Source organism: Andrena cerasifolii, chromosome 8, assembly GCF_050908995.1.
Source record: "Andrena cerasifolii isolate SP2316 chromosome 8, iyAndCera1_principal, whole genome shotgun sequence".
Lineage (NCBI taxonomy): Eukaryota > Metazoa > Arthropoda > Insecta > Hymenoptera > Andrenidae > Andrena > Andrena cerasifolii.
This window is the reverse complement of record NC_135125.1, coordinates 6,727,995-6,749,067: the sequence shown is the minus strand read 5'-3', so window position 1 is coordinate 6,749,067 and position 21,073 is coordinate 6,727,995. Positions and strand designations below refer to the sequence as shown.

General features: G+C 49.0%; 2 protein-coding genes across 9 annotated transcripts in view; both read right to left on the bottom strand.

The window, feature by feature from the left end:
* The window catches only part of Sarm (sterile alpha and armadillo motif), a 109,613-nt gene extending 101,689 nt beyond the window's left edge, over window positions 1–7,924 (bottom strand). The window contains exons 1-2 of one of the 2 annotated variants that reach the window (XM_076817932.1): window positions 7,427–7,924; window positions 4,288–4,467 (exon numbers count right to left, since the gene is read on the bottom strand). In XM_076817932.1, coding sequence (XP_076674047.1) covers window positions 4,288–4,326 — 39 coding nt within the window. In that variant the 5' untranslated portion in view covers window positions 4,327–4,467; window positions 7,427–7,924. Of the gene's footprint in view, window positions 1–4,287; window positions 4,468–4,540; window positions 5,243–7,426 lie in introns of those variants that run through there. The other variant, XM_076817930.1, reaches the window with a different exon arrangement.
* Window positions 7,925–10,383: 2,459 nt separating this feature from the next.
* Window positions 10,384–21,073, bottom strand: part of Nmo (serine/threonine-protein kinase nemo) — a 137,040-nt gene continuing 126,350 nt past the window's right edge. For 3 of the 7 annotated variants that reach the window (XR_013086206.1, XM_076817989.1, XM_076817992.1), the window contains one exon: window positions 10,384–12,585. Coding sequence is in view for 4 of the 7 variants with exons in the window: in XM_076817989.1 (XP_076674104.1) it covers window positions 12,507–12,585 (79 nt within the window). In the remaining 3 variants the exon portion in view is untranslated. Of the gene's footprint in view, window positions 21,066–21,073 lie in introns of all 7 variants that reach the window. The other 4 variants (XR_013086204.1, XM_076817990.1, XR_013086205.1 and 1 more) reach the window with 2 other exon arrangements.

The following is a 21,073-nucleotide window of genomic DNA, read 5'->3' as shown; positions in this document are numbered from 1 at the left end:
AAATGGGAAAAATGATTGTCCATTGATTAAATGTTGTTAAACTGTATTTTAAAAAATATAGTGCTGTAAATCGCACCGCGGCACACATTTTTTCTATTTACAGTTTGTTTATCCAATCGTTACTATTTGAGCTAAAAATTACAAACAAAAAGTGTTTCATTGTCCAAAGTCAATATTTCATTAAACATAAATTGCGATAACTCGAGTAAATATTAACGGATCGTTAGGAGACTTAAAATATAACTTCAGAAATCTCTAGCGAAGCCGTAGAGAATGTAATAATATTTAATTAAAAACTGGACAGAGCTCATGTCTTTCAAGTTCGCCGATACTTGAACTTGACTTTGAAGGATGAAACATTTCTTTGTTTATAATTTTTAGCTCGAATAGTAATGACTGGATAAACAAACTGCAAATAGAAAGAACGTGTGTCGCGACGAGCTTTATAACACTGTATTTTTTAAAATACAATTTAACATTTAATTCCCCCATCTTTTGTAGCGTTTGGGCAATAATTTCTCCCATTTTAAAGCGCTAGTGCCCCTTTTTGCATCCGACCATTCAACTGCTCCATGCTGTAACGCGAACTTGGTTCGCCGACCCGTCGCAGCCGAAGCCAACAAAAGGTCCGCGAATGCCAGCCTCTGGCAGCAGATAAGGCGCGACACCGTGGTCCGTTACAGCTTTCCTGTAACACCTGATACGCCGTAATTACCGGTGTCACCCCTAATTGGGTTACCCAGCCGTCGGCTGCGATCGCTGCGCCCGCAGTTTTTCATGCCCGTCGGCCTGTTTCATCTGGTGTCGCGTTACATACTTGGTAACGAACAGGTGAGCGGCTCGGAAGTATTGTAATCGACGTAATTTGCAAACTGCGCGCGGTTCAGGGATGCTCAATTATTCCGCGGCTGCTCTCACGGTTTCAACATTGCCGGAGGTCGTTTACAAGTGGAAGAATCGCGGATAAATTTATTAACAATGAAACGAAGGATGCAATTGCTACTTGGGGAGGTTTCCCTCGTCAAGGATGTGCAAGCTGCAAGATTGCAACTTCAATCACCTGCTGAATTTTGAGGCAAAGCTGCAGGATTAGAAGATCGACAGATCAGGGAATCGTAAAGCAAAGTGCAGCGGATGTTTCCTCAGCGTGTAACGAAATTCTGATCCATTACTTTGTGATATACTGAACTCTCTCCTCGATTCGAGGATTAAACGCGGAGTATCGTCCTTACGAGGATTTTAGCCCTGCGAACTCGAAATCGCGTCCGATCGTAAAAGCCTAGCAGCCTGATTATTAGGTTTGCTAATACGACCGCTGGTTAGCTGTTAGCGCGCGGAATTCGCGGCGCAATTACTATGGCGGGTCGTTTTCTTTCAAGGAATTGCTCTCCGCGATTGAGACGGGCATTCGAGCTAGTCGCGGGCTCGATTTTTTTCTTCATTAAGGATTGCAGAGAGAATGGCACGGCGGTGGTACGACCCTGAGACGAAATTCGAAGTTAATCGTACAAATTAATTACGCACACCATGCTGTAACGCGGGATTGCGCAACGAAGCCAAATACGCGTGTGTCAACTTCAGTTCTGCGCAGAAAGGCGACGAATTACTATTTCTGTTCAATCGAAAGGAGAGAGAGAGAGAGGAGGAAGAATATCTGGGAGCTGAGAGTTTTACCCTGTTTAGAAGTTTTCTTGAATTTGTTGCCTTCTGCGGTTTCGAACCTCAATGAAGTGAAACGTCGCTTACTTTTCCATCGATTCCGGTGTTAATGGAAGGGTATCGCGTGACCGGGATAATGCCAAGGCTCTTTCGTTATTAATGAACGAGCGAAGTGGTGCACGCGTGTAATGAATATTAATTTGGGGAGAGACGGGTTTCACCGATTCCGAGGTCCATCCCGGGCTGTTTGGAGCAATCAGTGTTCGGGAGAAGAAAACAGCGCGCCTCAGCGTGACGGGTAATATTAAATTAGCGGTTCCGAGTGAAACATGTAATTTCCAACTAATTGCTCGATGCAGGGACCCTCGAAAAAGGTTCATCGGGGAATTCTCGCACGCAACTCTCGCGGTATCGGTACTGGAACCTGAATGACGTGGATGACCAACGAAGGTAGTACGAAACCACTGTCCTAACTTCACCTTCCATATCCCCAATTTAAGGGGGTACTCTAATTTGACTGCTCGTTTTTCAACGCCATCTTCGGGAATTTATTTAACAAAAACTATAAGTTTATACTACCTGGCGTTTTGCCTGCATGTCAAGGTATGTTTGAAGTAATACACAGAATTTTTTTGAATTATTTTATCGCACATATACAGAGATATAGTCGGTAACGCAAACTTCTTTAAAAAACAATCTTTTCCGATGGGCGTTGGTGTAGGAACTGTTCTGGTCATCCAAATTGGAAAAACTAAGGATTATTTTCTTTATTATGTTTGTCCCTATGGTTGGAACCTCGGACGAGTTTCTATCTCGTATAAAATTAATTCTACAGAACGAAAACAGCTGAATTTACCAGTAAAAATCGAACATTTTTTTCAGTATGCTGTCATTCTGCAAATTTTTTATTGCTAAAAGGCCTCTCTGGTTCCAACCATAGCGACAAACATAATAAAGAAAATAATCCTCAGTTTTTCCATTTTGGATGACCAGAACAGTTCCTACACCAACGCCCATCGGAAAAGATTTTTTTTTAAGAAGTTAGCATTGCCGACTATATCTATGTATACGTGCGATAAAACAGTTTAAAAAAATTCTGTGCATTACTTCAAACATACCTTAATATGCAGGCAAAACGCCAGGTAGTACAAGCTTATAGTATTTGTTAAATAAATTCCCGAAGATGTCGTTGAAAAACCTGCACTTACACTAGAGTACTCTCTTAAATCATTAAAATTCAGTGGATTCAACTTCCCGTTTCTCCGCAACACCTCAACCCTTTGGACATCGCCCAAAATTCAAGACAAATAATCAAAATCCCAATCACCGGACAAAACCACCCCTCTCCACTACTTCCAGCACAACGAACAACAAACAGCCTCGTTTTACTTGACAACTTTTCGACAAGCCTGCCCCGTGCCTCCCCGTAGTCCCGCTGGCAATGAGGAATATGAAAGCACCCGTGGCCCAAGCTCGCAGCCAGCGGTACAGCGCGAATGTACTGACCCCATGGGCACAGTCAGTTTAAACACGTTTAATCTTAATTTTTTTCCCCCCCCAGCCGTATGTCAGCCACAGGATCGGTCTCAGAAAATAACTCGCAGCCGAGTTATTCTCGACTCGAAGGCCGCGTGCCCGTTCCGGCCGGCGCGATTGCACAATCGCGAATCCGTCCGATATCTATCGTCCGAGGGGGGGCATCTCTTTCCCTCGTGCCACCCCCTTGCTCGCGCTCCCTTTTCCCATGGATTATTACCCAGCCTTTTTTCGCAACGACCGCGCAGCGTCGTTAGATCTAACGACGCCGATACACGGAGGCTTGTGCAACCGATCGGTAACAGGTTCTGCCGGCAGATTCCTCCGGCTGCTCGGGGCTTTATTAAAAATGAGAAAAGGATACATACAAATCACCGGCGGCCGTACAAGGCGCGGGGCAAAAACCGCCGCCACATGGCCGCCGCACGTGGCCGTAAATAACCCGGCGTCGATTCGCGCCAACCGGTCGATCGGTCCCAACGGTTCACGGTAAAGTATCGTTTTGTTGCCACTCCTGTCATTTCGCGAGCTTGCGCAACGTCGACTGGCACAGCCTCTCGGGCGAAATTCGATGCCCATCGATCGTGTCGGCTAGGAACTTTGATCGATACCGAGGAGTATTTGGGAAGGGTGGATAGACATTTCTGGCGGGGTATTTTAAATAACAGTGGCGGTGGAAATTAATAAAGGGATAGAATATTTCCAGCATGACATTCTATAGTTCTCAGTCGACTGTTACAGGACAGTCACTCTGAATCTGTCAATTTAAACTAAGAGTCCACTAATCCCTACACGGAGATTTAAATTTGAATGCCATTAGCGGCGCTACGAAGCCGCGGATTAAAGTCGAATCGTGCTGCCATCTGCCAGGATAATCGCGCACCCACCCAGCAGAATTTCTATCAGCGCGTATCATTTAAATTTCAAAGTAGAAGATACATAGTTTCTCCCATTTCTCTCGCTTAACCTACTCAAATGCCTTAACGCTGCCCGCCTGTACAATCGTTTTCCAACTCGAGCATTAATTTCTCTTCCACGCGTACGTCATTAAAATTCTAACAAAAACATATATAATTCTATAAAACTACTCACCTTTTTACGATGCCGACAGCAGGACGATCCATGGCCCATGGTGATCGGAAGCGCTCCAGGAGGTCGCTGCTCAAGCGCGAGCAGCAAGTCGATCGATCGATGACTCCCGAACGCGATCCTCACCTTTCTGAATTTTCGTCGCGCAACCGCCTCGACTGTTCGTCATCGTCGCGCCGAAACCTGCTTCGAGAAAGTTGCCGTTTATTATCGCGTTGGTATTTAAGCCAGCTGGCCCCATCCGCGGTTCAATCACCTGCGATTAATCCGCGGGGCACCGCACCGATCGTTCCCGACAGATTCTACCGCGATAAAGCTCTCCTCCCGTTTCCACGTCTCCACGTGTCCCCTCGTAACTTTCCCTGTGCTGTCGCACCACTCGATTCGACTTCACCCGAGGATTTTCCTCGATCGCGTAGGCGGATGAGCGGCTGGATAACTGGCACGGGAAGTTACGGTAAAGCGACCGCAGGAAACCGAAGAAGCCTTAGCAAGGGAGGACGGGCAGACGAGTTGACAGTAATGCCTCGATAATATGGATTACCGTCTCTCAGCCTCTCAGCCGCTGAGAATATAAAGTTTCGTCGTCCAACATCGTACGGGATCGATCATCGGGCCATGTCAGTCGGAGTTCCGATAAGAAAATCAGCCCGCGGGTTCGTTCACCTAGCGGATGATTTCTCCTTTTCAACCAGCGATCCCCGAACCTTTCGAAATTCGTTCCGAACCGCTGATCGCCGGCCTGCGTCGGGTTTTCCTCGGTTTCTTTATACGTCACTGGCGCGTGCAAAGTACGAACTTCAGCGTTTCTAGGCGCGATAAGGCCTCGGCTTTGACCTCCGCGCGCGGGAACTTGAAAAGCGCTAATAAGTGTCAAGAGGTTGCCGAGGCGAAAATAGAGTCTGACGTGCACCGACGGAGTCTCTCTCGCTTTCTTTTTTCTGATATCGTCTCGCGAAACGGAGCGTCTCGATCGAATTTCACTGGAATCATTCGAGAACGGCGGAGTGCTTCACTGTCGCGCAATTTCGACGGGGAACAGGGAGGCAGATGCACCGTGGAAAATAGCGAGCACGTAACAAGTTGGACGAATCAAAGTCGAAGGAGGAACCGTCGAAAAGTTGGCACGGCGATTGGAAGAAAGGGTGGATGGCGAGGGGGAGCTGACCGGCGTGGGCAAGGATTTTCAAAAACTGCCTTCGAAATTCGAGGGAAATTGATCGCCGAGGCGCGATGGCCGTGCTCTTTCACGTGTTTACGCGTGCGCCAGCACACGGTACCAATATCCATACGAGTCACCGCTTTATTTTCCACCGTTACATCACTGTCGTCGGCGTTTCGCTGCCATCCACCGCTCGGTAGTGCGCGTCGTTAATCGAGCGGCACTGCAACGACAATAATTCGCACGATCACCTTTCGCGCCGCACGCCCAGCATCGCCTCAGCCGCGGATCCCGTCGATCGTCGAAAACGCGACGGAAACGCGTGCCTGGCGATTAGTGTCCAGTGTCTTTCGCGCTTCCCCCGTCCTCGGGGAAATTCGCTCGGATGGGATTCGCGGCACTGTGCTCACTTCAGACACGCGAAATTTCGAGCGAGTTGGATGCAAAGACATCTCGGGGAATAAATTCGAAGAGGAAGATACTGGGTTTCATTCTCGCGAGAATAAAGTGCGATTTGTCAAGCTTCGTTTGTCCCTCATCGCTGCGAAGTTACACTTGGAAAATATGGAGCGCTGAACCGGCGGGCGTTTCAGAATCACCGAAGAGTCACGATAGTCGGATAAGCTTTGAATTTCAGGAACTCCGCGAAGAGGCACCGAATTCTTGCTCCATACTCGATTTGCCACTCGCGAGAGTCGATACTGTCTGTTCTGTTCCCGCGCAACAAGTTTAAGGTTCCGACTTTTCGGAGGCAGCGAAACGGAGGGGCGATTTTCGGCTGCTCGAGCGCTGAATCGCGGAGGACTGGAGGATGAACGATTGGCAAAGCGTTCGCGGCGTTACTGAGAAGCCCCGTGCACTTCAATCTTGCGCAGCACGTGTTGATCGTAAACACTCGCTTGCGTCAGCACGCGCCGCTGGGAAACTCGTTTTGTCAATGAAGCGACAGAGGCGCGGTGAAAACGCGCGACACCTCGCTAGGAGGAAGCACTCCTGCTCCAAGTAGCCAGTGTCGTGGCTTCGAAATAGGCCCGACGGAAATAGACAGGAATAACGAAATCGATCCCCTAACCGCGCTTCGATCGTCTTTCATCGCGTGGGCGTAGCGCGACGTTCCCTTCGATTAACCAAATAACGCGGCAATCTGACGCGATCCACATGGTGGCTTAACAGCGAATAATTTCAGAAGATCGCACAGCATCGATGCGATTGTGCTTGGCGATGCTTCTGCAGCGATATCGCGAGTCTTATCTACTATGCTTTGTTTGACTCTCATTGCCAGTCAACAAGTAGCTTAAAGATTAGGCCTAGTCAGGAGGCCGGAAAGAGGCGAATGTTTGTGATTTTTTCTTGAAAAAGCGGAAGCATATATTTGTACAGAACTTTTTGCACTTAGAAGAGCAACATTTAAAGAACACTTGGTAATTTTTCTGTAGAAAAATATGTACGTTTATAATAAAAAATACAGCGACATCCAAGAAGCCTTTTTAAAAACGGTCAGCAAGATATTTTATATTTTATATAAAAATCTACTGAATGGCGGAGGGTTTTTTTTTCCATTGTATAGTTTCGATTTTATCAACGAAAAACTGTCATTAGTTAAAACCATGAAGCCATTGGTACAGTAGTTTTTCAGATATCTCGCTCACCGTTTTTAAACAAGCTTCTTGGATATCGTTGTATTTTAATTATAAACCTAAATATATTTCTACAAAAAAATTACCAAATGTTCTTTAAATGTTGCTCTTTTAATTGCAAAAAGTTCTGTACAAATATATGCTTCCGCTTTTTCAAAAAAAAATCGCCACTTTTCGGCCTCCCGACTAGGTATAACCTTAATCTAATATACACTCTACAAACATTGGGGGTAAGGAGGATTCAACCCTCGAGCGGTCGCGCCACTCAAGGATTCCTTTCGAAAGTTATTAGGGAGTAGGGACTGTCGCCCCGGAATTCTACACAAAGATAAAAGACTCTTACCTTCGACGATGTAAAATCCAGCAGCAGTCGCTATCGCCGAAGGGTCGCCAGCGAAGTCAGCAATCAGTGGAGGGCAGTATATCTCCAGGAAGCTCCAGCGCAGCACTGACAAGGGAGCGAAGCACTCCGTCACGGTGACCGCGATGAAAGCACGAGATTAGGCCGGACGAACGCGAAATCTCGCTGGGCAAGAGCACGCGTGTCACGCGGATCCACTGACGCGCCACGGAAGCGGCACGCACGTCTTCGAAAGACAGTCGTGAGGAGACTGAAGAATGCCCGCTTCGGGGTCCCCATTTTCGCGTGGCGCGCCGCGAGCGCAAACGTTCCTTATCGCGCGTGTTGCCTGTAAACAGTTGCTTACATCACCGTACCCCTCGCGCATACGTCGCCGATTTACCGCGGAACGGTCCACCGAGTTGCGGACCCTGCTCCGGAGTGACCCAGGGCCAAGCTCACGTGTCAACTTTGTCCGCATGGCGATTGCGAAACGTTACTCTCCGCGGCCGAGGCAGAACTGACGTCGAAGCCACGGGGGAACGAGGTCGGGCGAAATTCAGGCTCGGTCTGGTTTTTGCTACCTTCGAGGCAACGAGCTGTTTACCTCTGCTCGCGAGTCGTCCTCTCTGTCCGGGCTACGTGCGTACGAATCGTTTGGGCTCTCTCTTGTCCTCCTCGGTTATCGAGCACGCACCCCAAGGCTCCGCGAAGGTCGCCCTGCTGTTGATAAGCTGTGGATTCTTCACTTCGCTGTGCTTCTAGGCACAGTCGCGGGGACACCGAATACTTTGGCTTTCTGATTTATTTTACTGTTTGAAAAAAAGTTCGAGGGGAAGAAGAATGGGTGGCCTTGATAGCGTTCGTAGAAAGCGGAGGGGTGAATCATTGAATATATTAAATCTGATGCGAGGATTATGAAAATGAGCACTGAAATCTACTCGCACAGTAATGAGTACGAGCAGAGAGGGAGGGCGAACGTCGACTTCTAACTCTTCTAACACCTGGAGAGGCTTGTATACCCGATTAATTATCCATCCTCTTCATCCGCGTCTCTGCGTTAGAATTCTTTGATAGATCACCTGGATTCTGGTCGACGAAAATGAGAGATCGGGCGGTAATTCAGCTGCGAAGAACGCAAGGGAAGCACGATACCGTTTGCTCCACTGATAAATTGGCTATCTTATCGCGTTAGCCTCCCTGTGCAAAGGGGGGTCCGGAGGAAACGCGTTGCACATCCGTATGAAATAATATTAGCCGCGAAGGGTGAAAGGAAAAAGTGAGCCTGCCCACGTGTAATCCGAGACCGGCTTCCCTTTATCATTAATCAGCATTGCAAACAGTTTCATTAGGCCTTATTATTTTCTCGGCCGTTATCTGCGACTCCTTAACAGCGTAACTTATGGCGTCCGACAGGCTGATTAGAATCTCCCTGGCTGGCAATTTCTCCACGGGGCGGCTGCCATTTATCGTCAATGTCCCGACTGCCAATCGGTGTGTCCTGCTCGCCGATTACTCGCGAATTCCCCTCTACGAACTCTCTCGATCTGCTCTGTTACTTACATCCAACAATTCCGCTCGCCGTGAAACGTGATTCCACGGAATCCTGGGAACCCCTCGCGCGGTTTAGAGGGAAGAAACGTAGCTGAAATAGCGCGATAAGAGGAAGCAGAGATGATTTAAGGTGGAATGATCAGTATGTTACCTTGGGTTTCTTGGAACACGGGAAAGCAAAATACTACAGTGTACTCGGCGTACTGTTCTTCTTCGAGTTACTGTGAATGCTTGATCGAAGGTGGAAGTGGCTTAGCTTACGGGAAGAGCGTGGGACGTGTTTTCGGGAAGTCCGTTGGCGGAGCAGGTGTCTGAAAGAAGTAGAGAGGTGAGGGTGCAGATACGCAAAGGGATGAATAATCAAACAGCATGGTTTATCAAAACATGTATAACGATTTATTGAGGAGCTATTCAAGCATGTTAAATTTCATGAAATGCAGGTACCTACCTATCTACTCGCTAGCGTTACATTAGACGCGCATTTTACTCGCAAAACTGTACGATCTATTTTCTTTTGAAGGAGAGTTGCATAGAATTGCATTAGTTTCATCGCCGATCTCTTCCAGCTTAGCACGATCGTCGCTAAAATAATCGATCAACAAAATCAGCCTCGATCCTCGAAAACATACCGAACCATTCGACCCACAAGCTTCTATTAATTTCCTTTAATCGAACAAGCTTCCCTCCGTTTCCACGACAGTTCTCCGATTTCCAATTCGACCCTCCAATAATTTCCACGTCGTCCACGAATTCAGGCAAACTAAACGAATCAATGTCCGCGGCTCCAGCCTCTCAGGGCAGCGCACGATCGCGCTAAACACCGGAACAAATCTGCATTTTAAATCTGCCTACGTTAGTTTTGATTGCCAGTCTTCAATGCTCCGGTTTTGTCCATTTTTTTTTTGTTTTTTTTTTTGTATTCGTCGTTCGCTGTTTTTCTCGTCGCCCTTCGCGAATCATCGAAATGGTCGATTAAACTTTCGGCTCCGAAAGAATGCTTGGTACAGATACAAAAGTCTTGCCTCTGTCTAATCGTTACGCGTACAAACTTGGAATCGTTCGAGCGCCGCGCAACGAGAAATCGAGTTCCCGCCGGTGAGGATCCGAGGGGTGGTTTTCTATCCTAGCTGACGAGTAGAGCGAAGTGTCTGCTGCCGAAGATTCCGTGAAAGTCCAAGCGGAGATGGGAAGAGAGTTTCTACGGGGACACGCGATTGCTCGTTGCGCGAGATCGTTTCTTACGCTACTAGTCGGAGAATCTTACAAACTTAATTTACATAATCGATGCTATGCCGCCGTGCCGCGAGAAATTATACGCTGTATGAAATTGCCGAGCGTTCGAGAAATTCCCGTCGTGAAAGTTTAATCGTCTCGCCTTTTCATGTCCTCCGTCGATGCGTCCGATATTTCTTTCCCGCGCGTGTCAGTGTGTACGTGTGTGTCACAGTCGCCCCATTATTCCATGCCTCTCGTCTTTTTGATTCGGAGTTCCCGCGATTTGATTGTTTGTCGAAGTTGCCGCGAGCACGATCTCGCGTCGCTCGAGATTAGAAAAGGCTGGGGATCGACTACGATCTTCCGTGAAGTTCGGCTCTACGACGATAAACGTGTGCATATATCGAGAAGTACCGATCGATCGATTTACCGCCGCGCGGACGTTTGCATCGGCGAAGGATCCAGGTGTAAGGGAGGAACGATGGAGTGCTCCCTTCGCGCTCGATCCCCTCGCCGATCGTCCACGGGGCTTCAATTAATAATTCGCGACATTTTTACAGCTAGTACCAGAGAAAACAAGGGCTTAAGACCAATTTCGTTCCTTTCTAATTTCTCCCGTCTCGTTTCTTTTTTCTTTTTTTTTTTCTTTCAAGCAAAAGGCTCTTTAAGGTCGAACTCGAATTCCCGAAATCTGAATTTCTCCTCGCGATAAGTGACGAAAGATGAGGGCACTTTAAGCTCGAATGAAAAGTAAGTTGTCGAGACTGTTCCTTGTCCGATTGGTCTGAAAACTGGTCTCCAGCACCCGGTGCGCAGACACATCTACGACATGTGCACGATAAATCTTTAAATAATCGGCCGCGACCAAGATCGCGCGCGTTCATCGAAAGCGTACATCGAATAGTCCGTTAAGATTCCTCTTTGTCTGGCAAAGAATCAGCATGACCCCTTAACTTGTATACCTTACGTTACGAGCTAGTTTCGAGAAAACGCGATTCCGTCTATCGCGAATCGATTTACAAGGACTACTTAGTTGTGAAAGACACGATTGAATCTACAATTCAAAGGGTCGACTTCGATCGAGACCGGGAGGCGACTTTTACGTAAAAAACAAAAAAAAAAAACACTCCACTGAAAAGCCAGTGGCGTCCCCTATAAAAGTTGGCGTTCAACTGAAGCACAGTATTTCAAGACGCAAACATAGAGTCCTCCTACGTTCTTCTCGGTACAAAGCGTTTCCGAATCTCGTCGACCACTCGATTAACGGCGCACCTGGTCCCAATCCCCCTTGAAATCGACCCTCTGGCTACACACCATACACGGAGAAAAGGGGTGATACAAAATCTATGTCCAATCGAAACCGACACACACAGATAGAGAATAAACTGCGTTTAGAGTTATTAGTTAATAGTGATCAGCAATAATCGCCGCCCTCTCTCGTCTGTGCGTAGATTAAACGGGCATAGGCGTCGAGACACGCGATTATCGTATAATTTCTCTTCTCGCGTCTGTCTTCTCTTTACAAGTTTCCTTTCTCTATTTACATTTGAGTACAGTGCCTCGGCCTCGAGTCTTATCACGTGTTTCCTAGAACGTATCGAAGGGGACACAGCCTCGAGCGTTATCGGCGATCGGGCGCCTGAGGAAGGTCGATCGGTTCTCGATCGCGTCGCCGGACACCTATGAGCGTCCAAATCTCCCTTGGACGCCGTGCAAAATATTTTTGAAGAGCAATGTTTAAAAATATCGCGTTCCTTTTCTCGTGGGATTCGAGTCGCGCCAGGAAGTCGTCGCGCGCATCCACGACACTGGCCACCCACGCGGTGGCCACTTTGTCATTATATTACAAACAAGTATATATATATATATATATGTATATATGTATATATGTATATATATATATATATATGTATATATATGTATGTATTCGCTGCCCCTCTGCTATCCCCGCAACAACGCTGCGTTACGACGAACTTGTACTGTTTACAATGGATCGTTTCAATTATTTATAAAAATTACACGGCGGAGATCAGCCTCTCTACTTCGTCCCCCTATTTCACCTACGTTTACACTAAACCCCCCGCATTTCTAAAGCTGCGACGTTAATGGCGTATATTACACGTTACCGCACCCTCGCCGCGGCGGAGTCCCTTAATAAATACAGACCAGCGGAAGGGTCGGCGACCTCCTGGCGAACTCTGCTCAGAATCCCGATCGACTTTCGCCCGCCGATCCGCCGGCAAGCTCGGGGGATGTTCGTCGGGAACAGGAAGAGAAACTTACAGCGAATGCCTTTCGCACGGGGTGGGTTTAATTAATCGATCACCGTCCCTGTCCTCGATCTGTCAGCAGCGTGAGGATTGAAATCAGTCGAAGAAGTGTTCTCCAATACTCTATATTGATAAATATAAAAAGGTCAGCAGGGTTTGTTACCGTCAGAACCGATCGGCGGTTTCATCTACCTTCCACTATCAATCGAGCTATCCCGTCGACACCACGAGGGGGTTGCAATGTCTTAACCGCCACCCCGTGCGCCCCAGCTCGTGTGTGAAACGTATAATTCTGTATGTGTGTGCGCGCGTGTGTACGAGTGTGTGTAAAAGGCATACGAGCATCACCTAGAGATTATTTTGGCCGTGAATTTAGAGTGGTTCGAGTGGGAACGATCTACTCGCCCCTCCCCCGATTTTCCAAACGTACACACATATACCCACTACAAATGGAAACGATGCTACGCGCGTGCGAGACAGCATCTCCGTACGCATCTCTGCGTTCGTATGTATTAACGTTTACATACCTGCGAAGTTCTAAGAGAGCTCGCACGCTTATCGCAATCCTTACAGTTCCGCTTTATGTACACACGGTGGCCGTCGCTAATTCACGGCCTTGTATTCGGGGTCTAATTAAACGCGCGAGTTCCACGAACAGGTCGAGATTCGCGTTTCTTAAGGAGTCCTGACGTCGATCCCGTCGGTATTCAGCAATTTCCAGGGTTCAATCGTTCGTGAATCTACGGCGGGGCTATCCGCCGAGCGATACAGGTGACTCATGCGTGGCTCGTTAGACTCCGAGCCGTTTATCTTTCGAGCGCTCTGGGATGCTAGGTTGAAACGTGAATTTTAAGATTATCGAGTGTATTATCACAGAGGAATTTCGTTCTGACCGGGCTCCATCGACCGAGAGGACTCCGTGCTGGACAACTACCGCGGGCATATTTACAAGTACAAGACACCAAGAACAAGGGACACGCAAGAACATTAAATAGACGATCGAAATAACTGATCAACGATCGAGCACTCGCACTTTAGCACGTCGACGCGCTTCACCGTTTCTACCGCGGCCCGAACGAGTCGTCGCGTCTGCTTCAAGGGAACATTCCGGTGAGCGCCCTAAGGGTTTTCGAAAACGGGGGATGCTTGGTGAAAAGGTTCGTCTGTCGAGGGGTGTGGACTCGTCGATCTGTCGAGCGCGTTCTCAACAGCGAGTTCTGCGAGTAAAACCACTGTCGTCGATACGTTAAAAAAAATATATCCTCGCGACGCATCCGAAGGGAGGCTAATTCGTCTTCTAAATCAAGAAGTGCCGGATCGTCGAGCCTCGTATCCTAAATATCAGCTATCGTTCCCTCTTTTTTTTTCGTACATTTTCTTTTCTCGTAATAGTAAAAACGAGGCTCGCCCGACGCGATGGGAAACGATCGACGAAAGGGGGAGGGTGTATCGTGACGGGCGAGCCCCTTTCTGCGCGAGGATCCTTCAGGGTTGGTTCAGAGGATCGTGTGTGGTACGATCTTAAATCCTAGCTCGAGAATGGAAGATTAGCGAGGGTCGAGGCTGGGGGTGGGTGGGTGTCGGGAGAACTAGATTGGAGAAAACGCCCACGTAGAGGGTGAAACTTCCAGCTCGAGGCTCAGGGACCCACGCAATCGCCTAGCCGCTAAAAAATACACCTGCCCGCCCTTAAACCCGTCCGAGCTCGAACCTGTAAGTACATACCTATACGTACGGTTAAAACCTTAGAACCTTAATCACCTTAATATCGAGGTAATACATCTACGCTACTATGTACAACAACTGAGGTCTCTTTCATTTTGTGCCTGGCTGTCTAAACTTCCACGCGCCCTTCCATCTCCCACCCTTATCTCGCTCTCTTTTTATCGCTAATTGTGAAAAGGCTTCGGGCTACTTTCAAGGTACGCGAATTCCCAAGATTACACGCTAATATTTACACGCTCACGGGTGCCAGACAATGTGCACGCGTTTGTAGGCGCCCTTCCTCCACCGACAGTTTCTCTTTATACAGACAATATATTCCGCGCACGTGACGAATTCATTTCTCCTCTCCTCCTGCTCTCCACGAGTTTCGTTCCCTGCCATATTTCCCTGCCACCGTGGGAGCAAGAGTAGATTGCCTGTTTAAGGCCACTGGAGGAGAGCTACCCCACCCATCACAGGCAAAGTGGCATAATGCAACGGTGAAGGGGTGGTCTTAAATAGCCAATTAATTCTGCTCCCGCTGTAGTTCAAGACTAGAGACAGTGAAGGGGATTCTTTGAAGAGGCTGTATTAAAGAACATCGAAGGTTTAAAACTAAGAAGGTCTCGCGAGGATCAGCTTCGGTTTTACGCGCCCCTCGGAACAATCCCCACTTCACTATCAGGAATCCACTGAAAGACCTAGAACGAGAAGGAAAGCAACCGGGGTGGTCAACGACGATTACTCGAGTTAACGGTGATGAAACTGGCAGTGCTGATGCGAAACTGTATTTTTCACCAGGGAAGAACTACGATCGTTAAGAGATCTTCTTTAGAATGAGATACGCTGTATACGTGGCCAGTGCGAATGACATTAACCGCCTCCTCTACAATCGCGCGAAACGTACCTACTATGCCTGACAAAAAAAACTCACGTCTCTGTACAGGAGCGCGTTCTGCTTCATTCCACTTCGATTCCATCTACTGTGCCCGCCGAGCCCTTGAATCTGCGCGCCGCGGTCTACCGATCAACGACGATTGCTTCTCATTTGGTATTTAGAATTATCTCGAAAGGCGGTCTGAACTTGTACAGCTTTAACGTTATTGCCCGCGCCGTTTTATCGCGAGCTTGGCTCTTTTAACTGTCCCTGCACGGCGGCGAACGGATCGCGGCCTTTCGCGAAGCGCGACGAAACGGTTGCGACACCCGCAACTTCGTCCCATTTTCATTTGCATCTTGCTCGTCTAAGGTTTACGGTCGAGTCGTAAACGCGTCATTTGTGCAACGATTCCTTTTCTCTAGTGGCACATCTGTCTCGTGGCGACGGAATCCACGCGGAACGAAGCGGAGCGCAGTGTTTAAATTTCGCTCTGGGGCCCCGCGACTGCTCCGTACACTTTTCCAGGTGCATCAGCTTGAGCTTCGGGATACAATTCTGAATTTTAGTTTGTCCCTTAACTCGACTCTTTTAGTTTCTTGGGAGGCGAACACTTGAACGAATTTCGTTTGCAGTTGCGAGGCTGCCGCTGTTAGAGAACAGGTGCGAATTTGTTGGTTCTACGTGGGAAAGTTGACCGGTAGCTGTCGCGGGGACCAGGCTCGATAAATAGATCCATCTTGTACATCGTGCCCGGTACTATCGATTACTTGCGCTGAACCAGCGACAAACTGTGTCCTGTCCTCGTCTACGATAAGTGTTTATGCTTAAGTCGAACCGACGCGCGTGTCCGTAAACGCAATATATTAAGGCCTCTTAGTTACTAACGACAGGTCGTCGCGTTATCATCTACTCTGCTCTTGCTCTCATTCCGATTCTCCACCGCTACGCAACGCTACGACGGCTCTCTGTCGTCTCTTACAAACTAGTGTTCTGCGATCGTTTAGCTTTCCGCTGTACGCGCGAAAAGTCGAAAAGTGCTCGAGATGTCAGGCCAGCCGGATAAAAGTCGACAGAGGACGAGAAACTTGCATCCCTCTTGCCTCGTCGTTTGGCTGATTTGTGCGTGGACTCGTGAATTGTAAATAAATTAGGAAGCTTGGAGAGACACACCGTATAAAACTTAAGTGCTCTACTTACATGGAAGTTATTTGAAACTTTTTAAAAGCAGTTAGACGTTAATTGCAATTATGGGCCCAGATTAGCGTCATTGGATTGCAACAAATTACAACTCGGACAATCCAAATCCTCGCGAATTTTTTTCACAATAATTTCTGAATTCGGTACCAAGCATTTCACGCGACGCGAGATTTGAATTTCGATTTAAAAATCGCCGATTTCAAGTGTCGCGATCTAAGGATCCCAATGACCGTCTCTCCAAGCAAAACAGAATCGATCAGACACAAAAACCAAGCGCAACACGTAGGGACCGTCGTGCAAAGAACCTGAAAGAAACGTGTCGACGTAGGAGAAAGAAACGCAAGAAACAAAGGTGGAGGAGGCGACAAGGTGACGGTAAATGATGTGCCAAATCGGAGGCAAGAGAACCACCGGTTTGCAGTCGTTTTCTATTTTCTTTCTCTCTTTCTTTTCATCCGTAGCAAGTTTATTGTTTGGTGCATCTCGTGCCAGCCACTTTCCATAATGAAGGCATATTCGCTAGTGTGGAGTATACGTGGAGTTTCTTTTCTTTTTTGTCGCTTAATTACTCATTATCTATAACGTAGGTACCTTAACGACTTAATGCATTATCACCTAGCCTCCAGTATCATCGAATTAATTTTAGTCGCCGGCTCTCGATGCGGGGAGAGCCGACCCCACAGACGCACACGGCCGCGAGGTGTACTCGAAAATCCTCGCTCCACCTGCGTGCACGCGCGTGCGTATGCGCGTATAAATGTGACGAACGGGGGTGGGGGTAGCTTTCAAACCCGCTCTAGTTCCCAAAATTCTACCGCCTCCCCCTTCGTTTTCCTTCCCGCCTCGCTCTCGCCTCTATTCTGCTCCGTCGAGGCGTGTGTACCGTTAAATGCCCAACTGACCAGCTACAGCGAGCTACGTATTTACAAACCTTGCCGATAAGCGATCACGTTCGTTTAATAGGAAACATTGAATCACACGCACTCACGCTCTCCCTCCCATTCTCGCGCACACTATTCTCCGCGCTCCTACCTCCACTGTTCTCCGCGATCTCCTCTACCCTCTCTTTTTTCATTTTTTTATTTTTCACCTTCTTTACACCTGCGCGCGTCATCCAGGATCGCCGCGAAACGTCGACGGAGTCGCGCGCTCTACTTTCAGGACTCCCCGTTCTAAAACAGGCGAATAAACCCATTCCTCCCTTCTTCGTTCCCACTCCGCTCGTCTCCGCTCGATACCGATCACCGATGAATCTGATCCGAGAACATCTCGGGGGGGAATCGAGCCGTCTCTTTCCGTGGAGGCTTGCAAAAGGCTGTTAAAAGATTAAAAAAGCTTTGGGTCGGGACGAGAACGTCCGCGGGTCCGCGATAAAACGAGAGAGCAGCCTTTCACGTCTATTCGACTCCGGGCGCGAAGAGGATCATCTAATCTTAAAACTAGGTAAAAAATCACACTCTAAAAGCGAGAAACTATACACGAACGATTCAAGATTAAAACCGAGACCCCGCAGGATCCTAAAAGTAGGCATTCTCCTTTATTCTCGCGCTCCTGCGAGACGGTCGCGCTTGGAAGAAGTCCGAAAGGAACGCACTCGTCCGCCAACGTTCTCGCGGTACGAGGGACTTTCCACGAAGCTTTCGTTGCCTCTAACTGCGGCTATTCATCTTGGTAAGGACTCGGCACATTGTGCTCTCGTTTTGAGATCAGCCGCGGTTAGACAGGACGAAAGCTTCGCCCGCTGGGCCCGCTGTACGCGCTCGCTTCCTGCTTCGATGAATCCAATCGGCGACTCCACTAAACGTATATACACGATGAACGCGATGACCTATTTACAAATGATGAGAGAAGCGGTCAGCTACCCGACACGGCGAAACCGACGGTGCTCGATCGATTGCAAAAGACAAGAAGACTCCGGGCGAGGAAAGGTGCCGCGACGCGTCCACACTTTTACGCCCCGCTGCTTAGAAATGTAAGTGGAGGCGCCTGTCGGATCGCGACCACGCGCTACGGTGCTTACACTCAGCACACTACACGCCTATCACGCCAGCGAAGCCGTGCCTTCAATCGTCGAGGATCATCCGTCGCGTCGTTTCATTTCCCATCGAAGTCCTCGGACAAACGCGCACCTGCTTGCTCGATCCTGCGCACCGCCTCCACGACCGATCGCCCTAAAGAATCGCGGAGGCTTCCATTCGCGTCACTCGCCCGCCACGAGTACGGTAGAATCGCTACAAGAAGTGTACTTAAATGATACTGTTTACAATGTAAGATCGTAGTAGAAATCAGTTGAGTACGCGTAATAAAAAAGAAAAAAGAAGAGAACACAGTGCGTTGTTTCCCATCGATCCTTTGGAAAATCAAAGGTCAAGTGTCGGCGCTCGCCGCCGCGTTAATCGATACCTAGCTGCTCGCGAACAGGCGTACTCTGTCGCGAGGCTACTGGCTACCTAAGTTCCTTAAACTAAAATCACACTCAGAAACGTAATTGTAGGTACCGTGCGTCCGTCGTCTGGCCTCGCGGCGCGTCCGAATCGAAGTATCGTGATTTATCTGGCTAGCGGTGGGCGAGGACCGACGCCGTCGACGGTGACCCGTCGCGTGGGATCGTTCGTCGGCGACGTCGCCGCGCGAGAGGGATACCTCGACTCTGAACGCAAACGAAAGAGGATCGCGGTCCTAGGCACGCGGAGGCCGATTCCAGTGGAAACAACCGAGGCGAGATACCGCGCGGAGGCGCTTGCGAGAAGAAAACGTAGCTTGAAATTAAACTAGGGTACCTATCTACGCGTAGACGACTCGCGACGATTCGGGCGATCCGTCTTGGCGCGTCCTCGGCGTCTCTTGCTAGTATCTCCTCGTTTTGTTCGCTCCTCGTCGATTGGCGACACCGTCGTCGGCAGTGCGTTTGCTCGGAATGAATCGTGCGATCCTACCGCGAGAGCTTTAGGAATCCGCGCGATTCCTAGGCATTCTCGAAAAGGAGGCGTCTCCTCTTTATCCTCGAGGGCAGCGAATGAGAAAGCTGTCCCAGGGCTCCGTTGGTCGAGGCTAGTCTTCGATGCAGCCTGTTGCTGGAACAACCGTCGGTGCGATGGTTCCTGCAGTCTTCAGGGACGAGCTTGTCTTCTGCGGCAGCTGAGAAGTAGGACTCTCAAGATAGAAGACTGAGGTTCGTGGCTCCCTAAGCGAGCTGCATACGCGATGCAGGATCGTGGGCTCGGTAGGGGAAGAAACGAGAGTTCGTTCCGTGGAGGCGTGGACGTCTTGATCAGTAGCGTCGATTCTTCGTGGAAGCCTCCCTCAGCGAGCAGAGCAAAGTTTCTAGCTTGTTGAGAGTTGTGCTTGTCCTCCAGAGCTTGGATATCCTTGCCTTCTTCTAACGACCCTCCGCCTCTGCCCCCAGGATTCGCGTCCTTGAAGCGACGTACATTCAAATTAGACTCTGTTCCATTGGATTTCCATTCAGCTCGGCCTCCACACCTGACTTGGCTCCTTTCTCCGACGAAGTGGTTCAGCGTCCTCGTCGAAGGGCCGCGCTGATTACGGAACGTCTCCGAATCGGTAATATAAACCCTATGGTCGCGCGATTCGCGACGCGTATGCAAGCGGAAAGGGGCCAGAGACCGACTCCACTCCCGCGGTTCTCCCCATCCTCCGTTTCGCGAGAGGATCGCGTCCAGGATCCCCGTGCTCGAGGGACACGTCGCCTCTATCGTTGCTCCGCGTCAGCAGATACAAAATAAACCGTAGCGCTCGCGAATAGTGCTCTGAACGCTCAGCTCGTCTGTCTGGCTCTTGCGATTCGACTGGTGGGAGGATACCGCAGGTGCAACGTTCCCGAGCAGCGAGTTCCTCGAGTTTAGAGAGCTGAACCGTTCGAGAGGAAGCAGAAGCCTCGAGACTGACGAGGAAGAACAGATGATGCCATCATGGCCGCCTTTCTCCCGCCCCAGTCACTTAGCGCTCGCGGCCCTCGCTTTACGGTGTACATACATATAGAGTTGCGTGTAAAATCTACTTAAAAACAGAAAGTACAGAATGAAAGAAAAAAGACTGGCCCGTCGTATCGACGCTCCCTTACAGACTACGGTTCCTCAAGATCTCGTCTCCTCTCGCAGTTACACGGTCCTTGGCCCTGAACCCCTTCGGTGACCGATCATCCCCTTCCTTGCTCATTCCTCCCTTGCCTTGGCTGCTCCGCTTCGTGTCTCCTCGACGAAATCCTTGCTAGTCGGCGCGCGCGTCCATCTTCCTAGGCTCCCTTCTCCCTTCTCCGTATGTATACAGTGGTTGTATGTATAATATATATGTATAGATATCTATATACATACACGTCTATGTATATATGTATCAGCTAGTCGAAAATTGAGGCTACAGTGCTCGGCAGTCTATTGTCTCTCTTGGCTCTTCTCCGCGGCTCTTCGTCCTGCCCCCCACGCCCAGGCACGCCATTTCCCATCCACATCCGGGGTCTACCCCAAAATTGGGTCCTTCCTATGCCTTCCTCTTTCGACCTGCATATCCTTCTTCTCTTTTTTACTTTTTTTTTTATTAATTATATTTTCCTTTCTCTTTTCCCTGTTTCTTTATTTGTCCCTCTGTATTTCTCTCTCCCTCTCCCTCTCTCTCTCTCTCTCTCCTCTGTTTCTCACACACTCTCTCCCCCTTCTCTTCGGGCCGTCGAAGATCCATCAAGGTTCGCTCTTCGCGTGAAGCGAATCAACTCGGTCGCGCGTCCATGGCTCGCGATATCGGAGAAGATTTTTATTCCCACTGATGAGGAGAGGGTGGCAATTCCGAGGGATGAGCCACCGTGGAGCTGCAAGT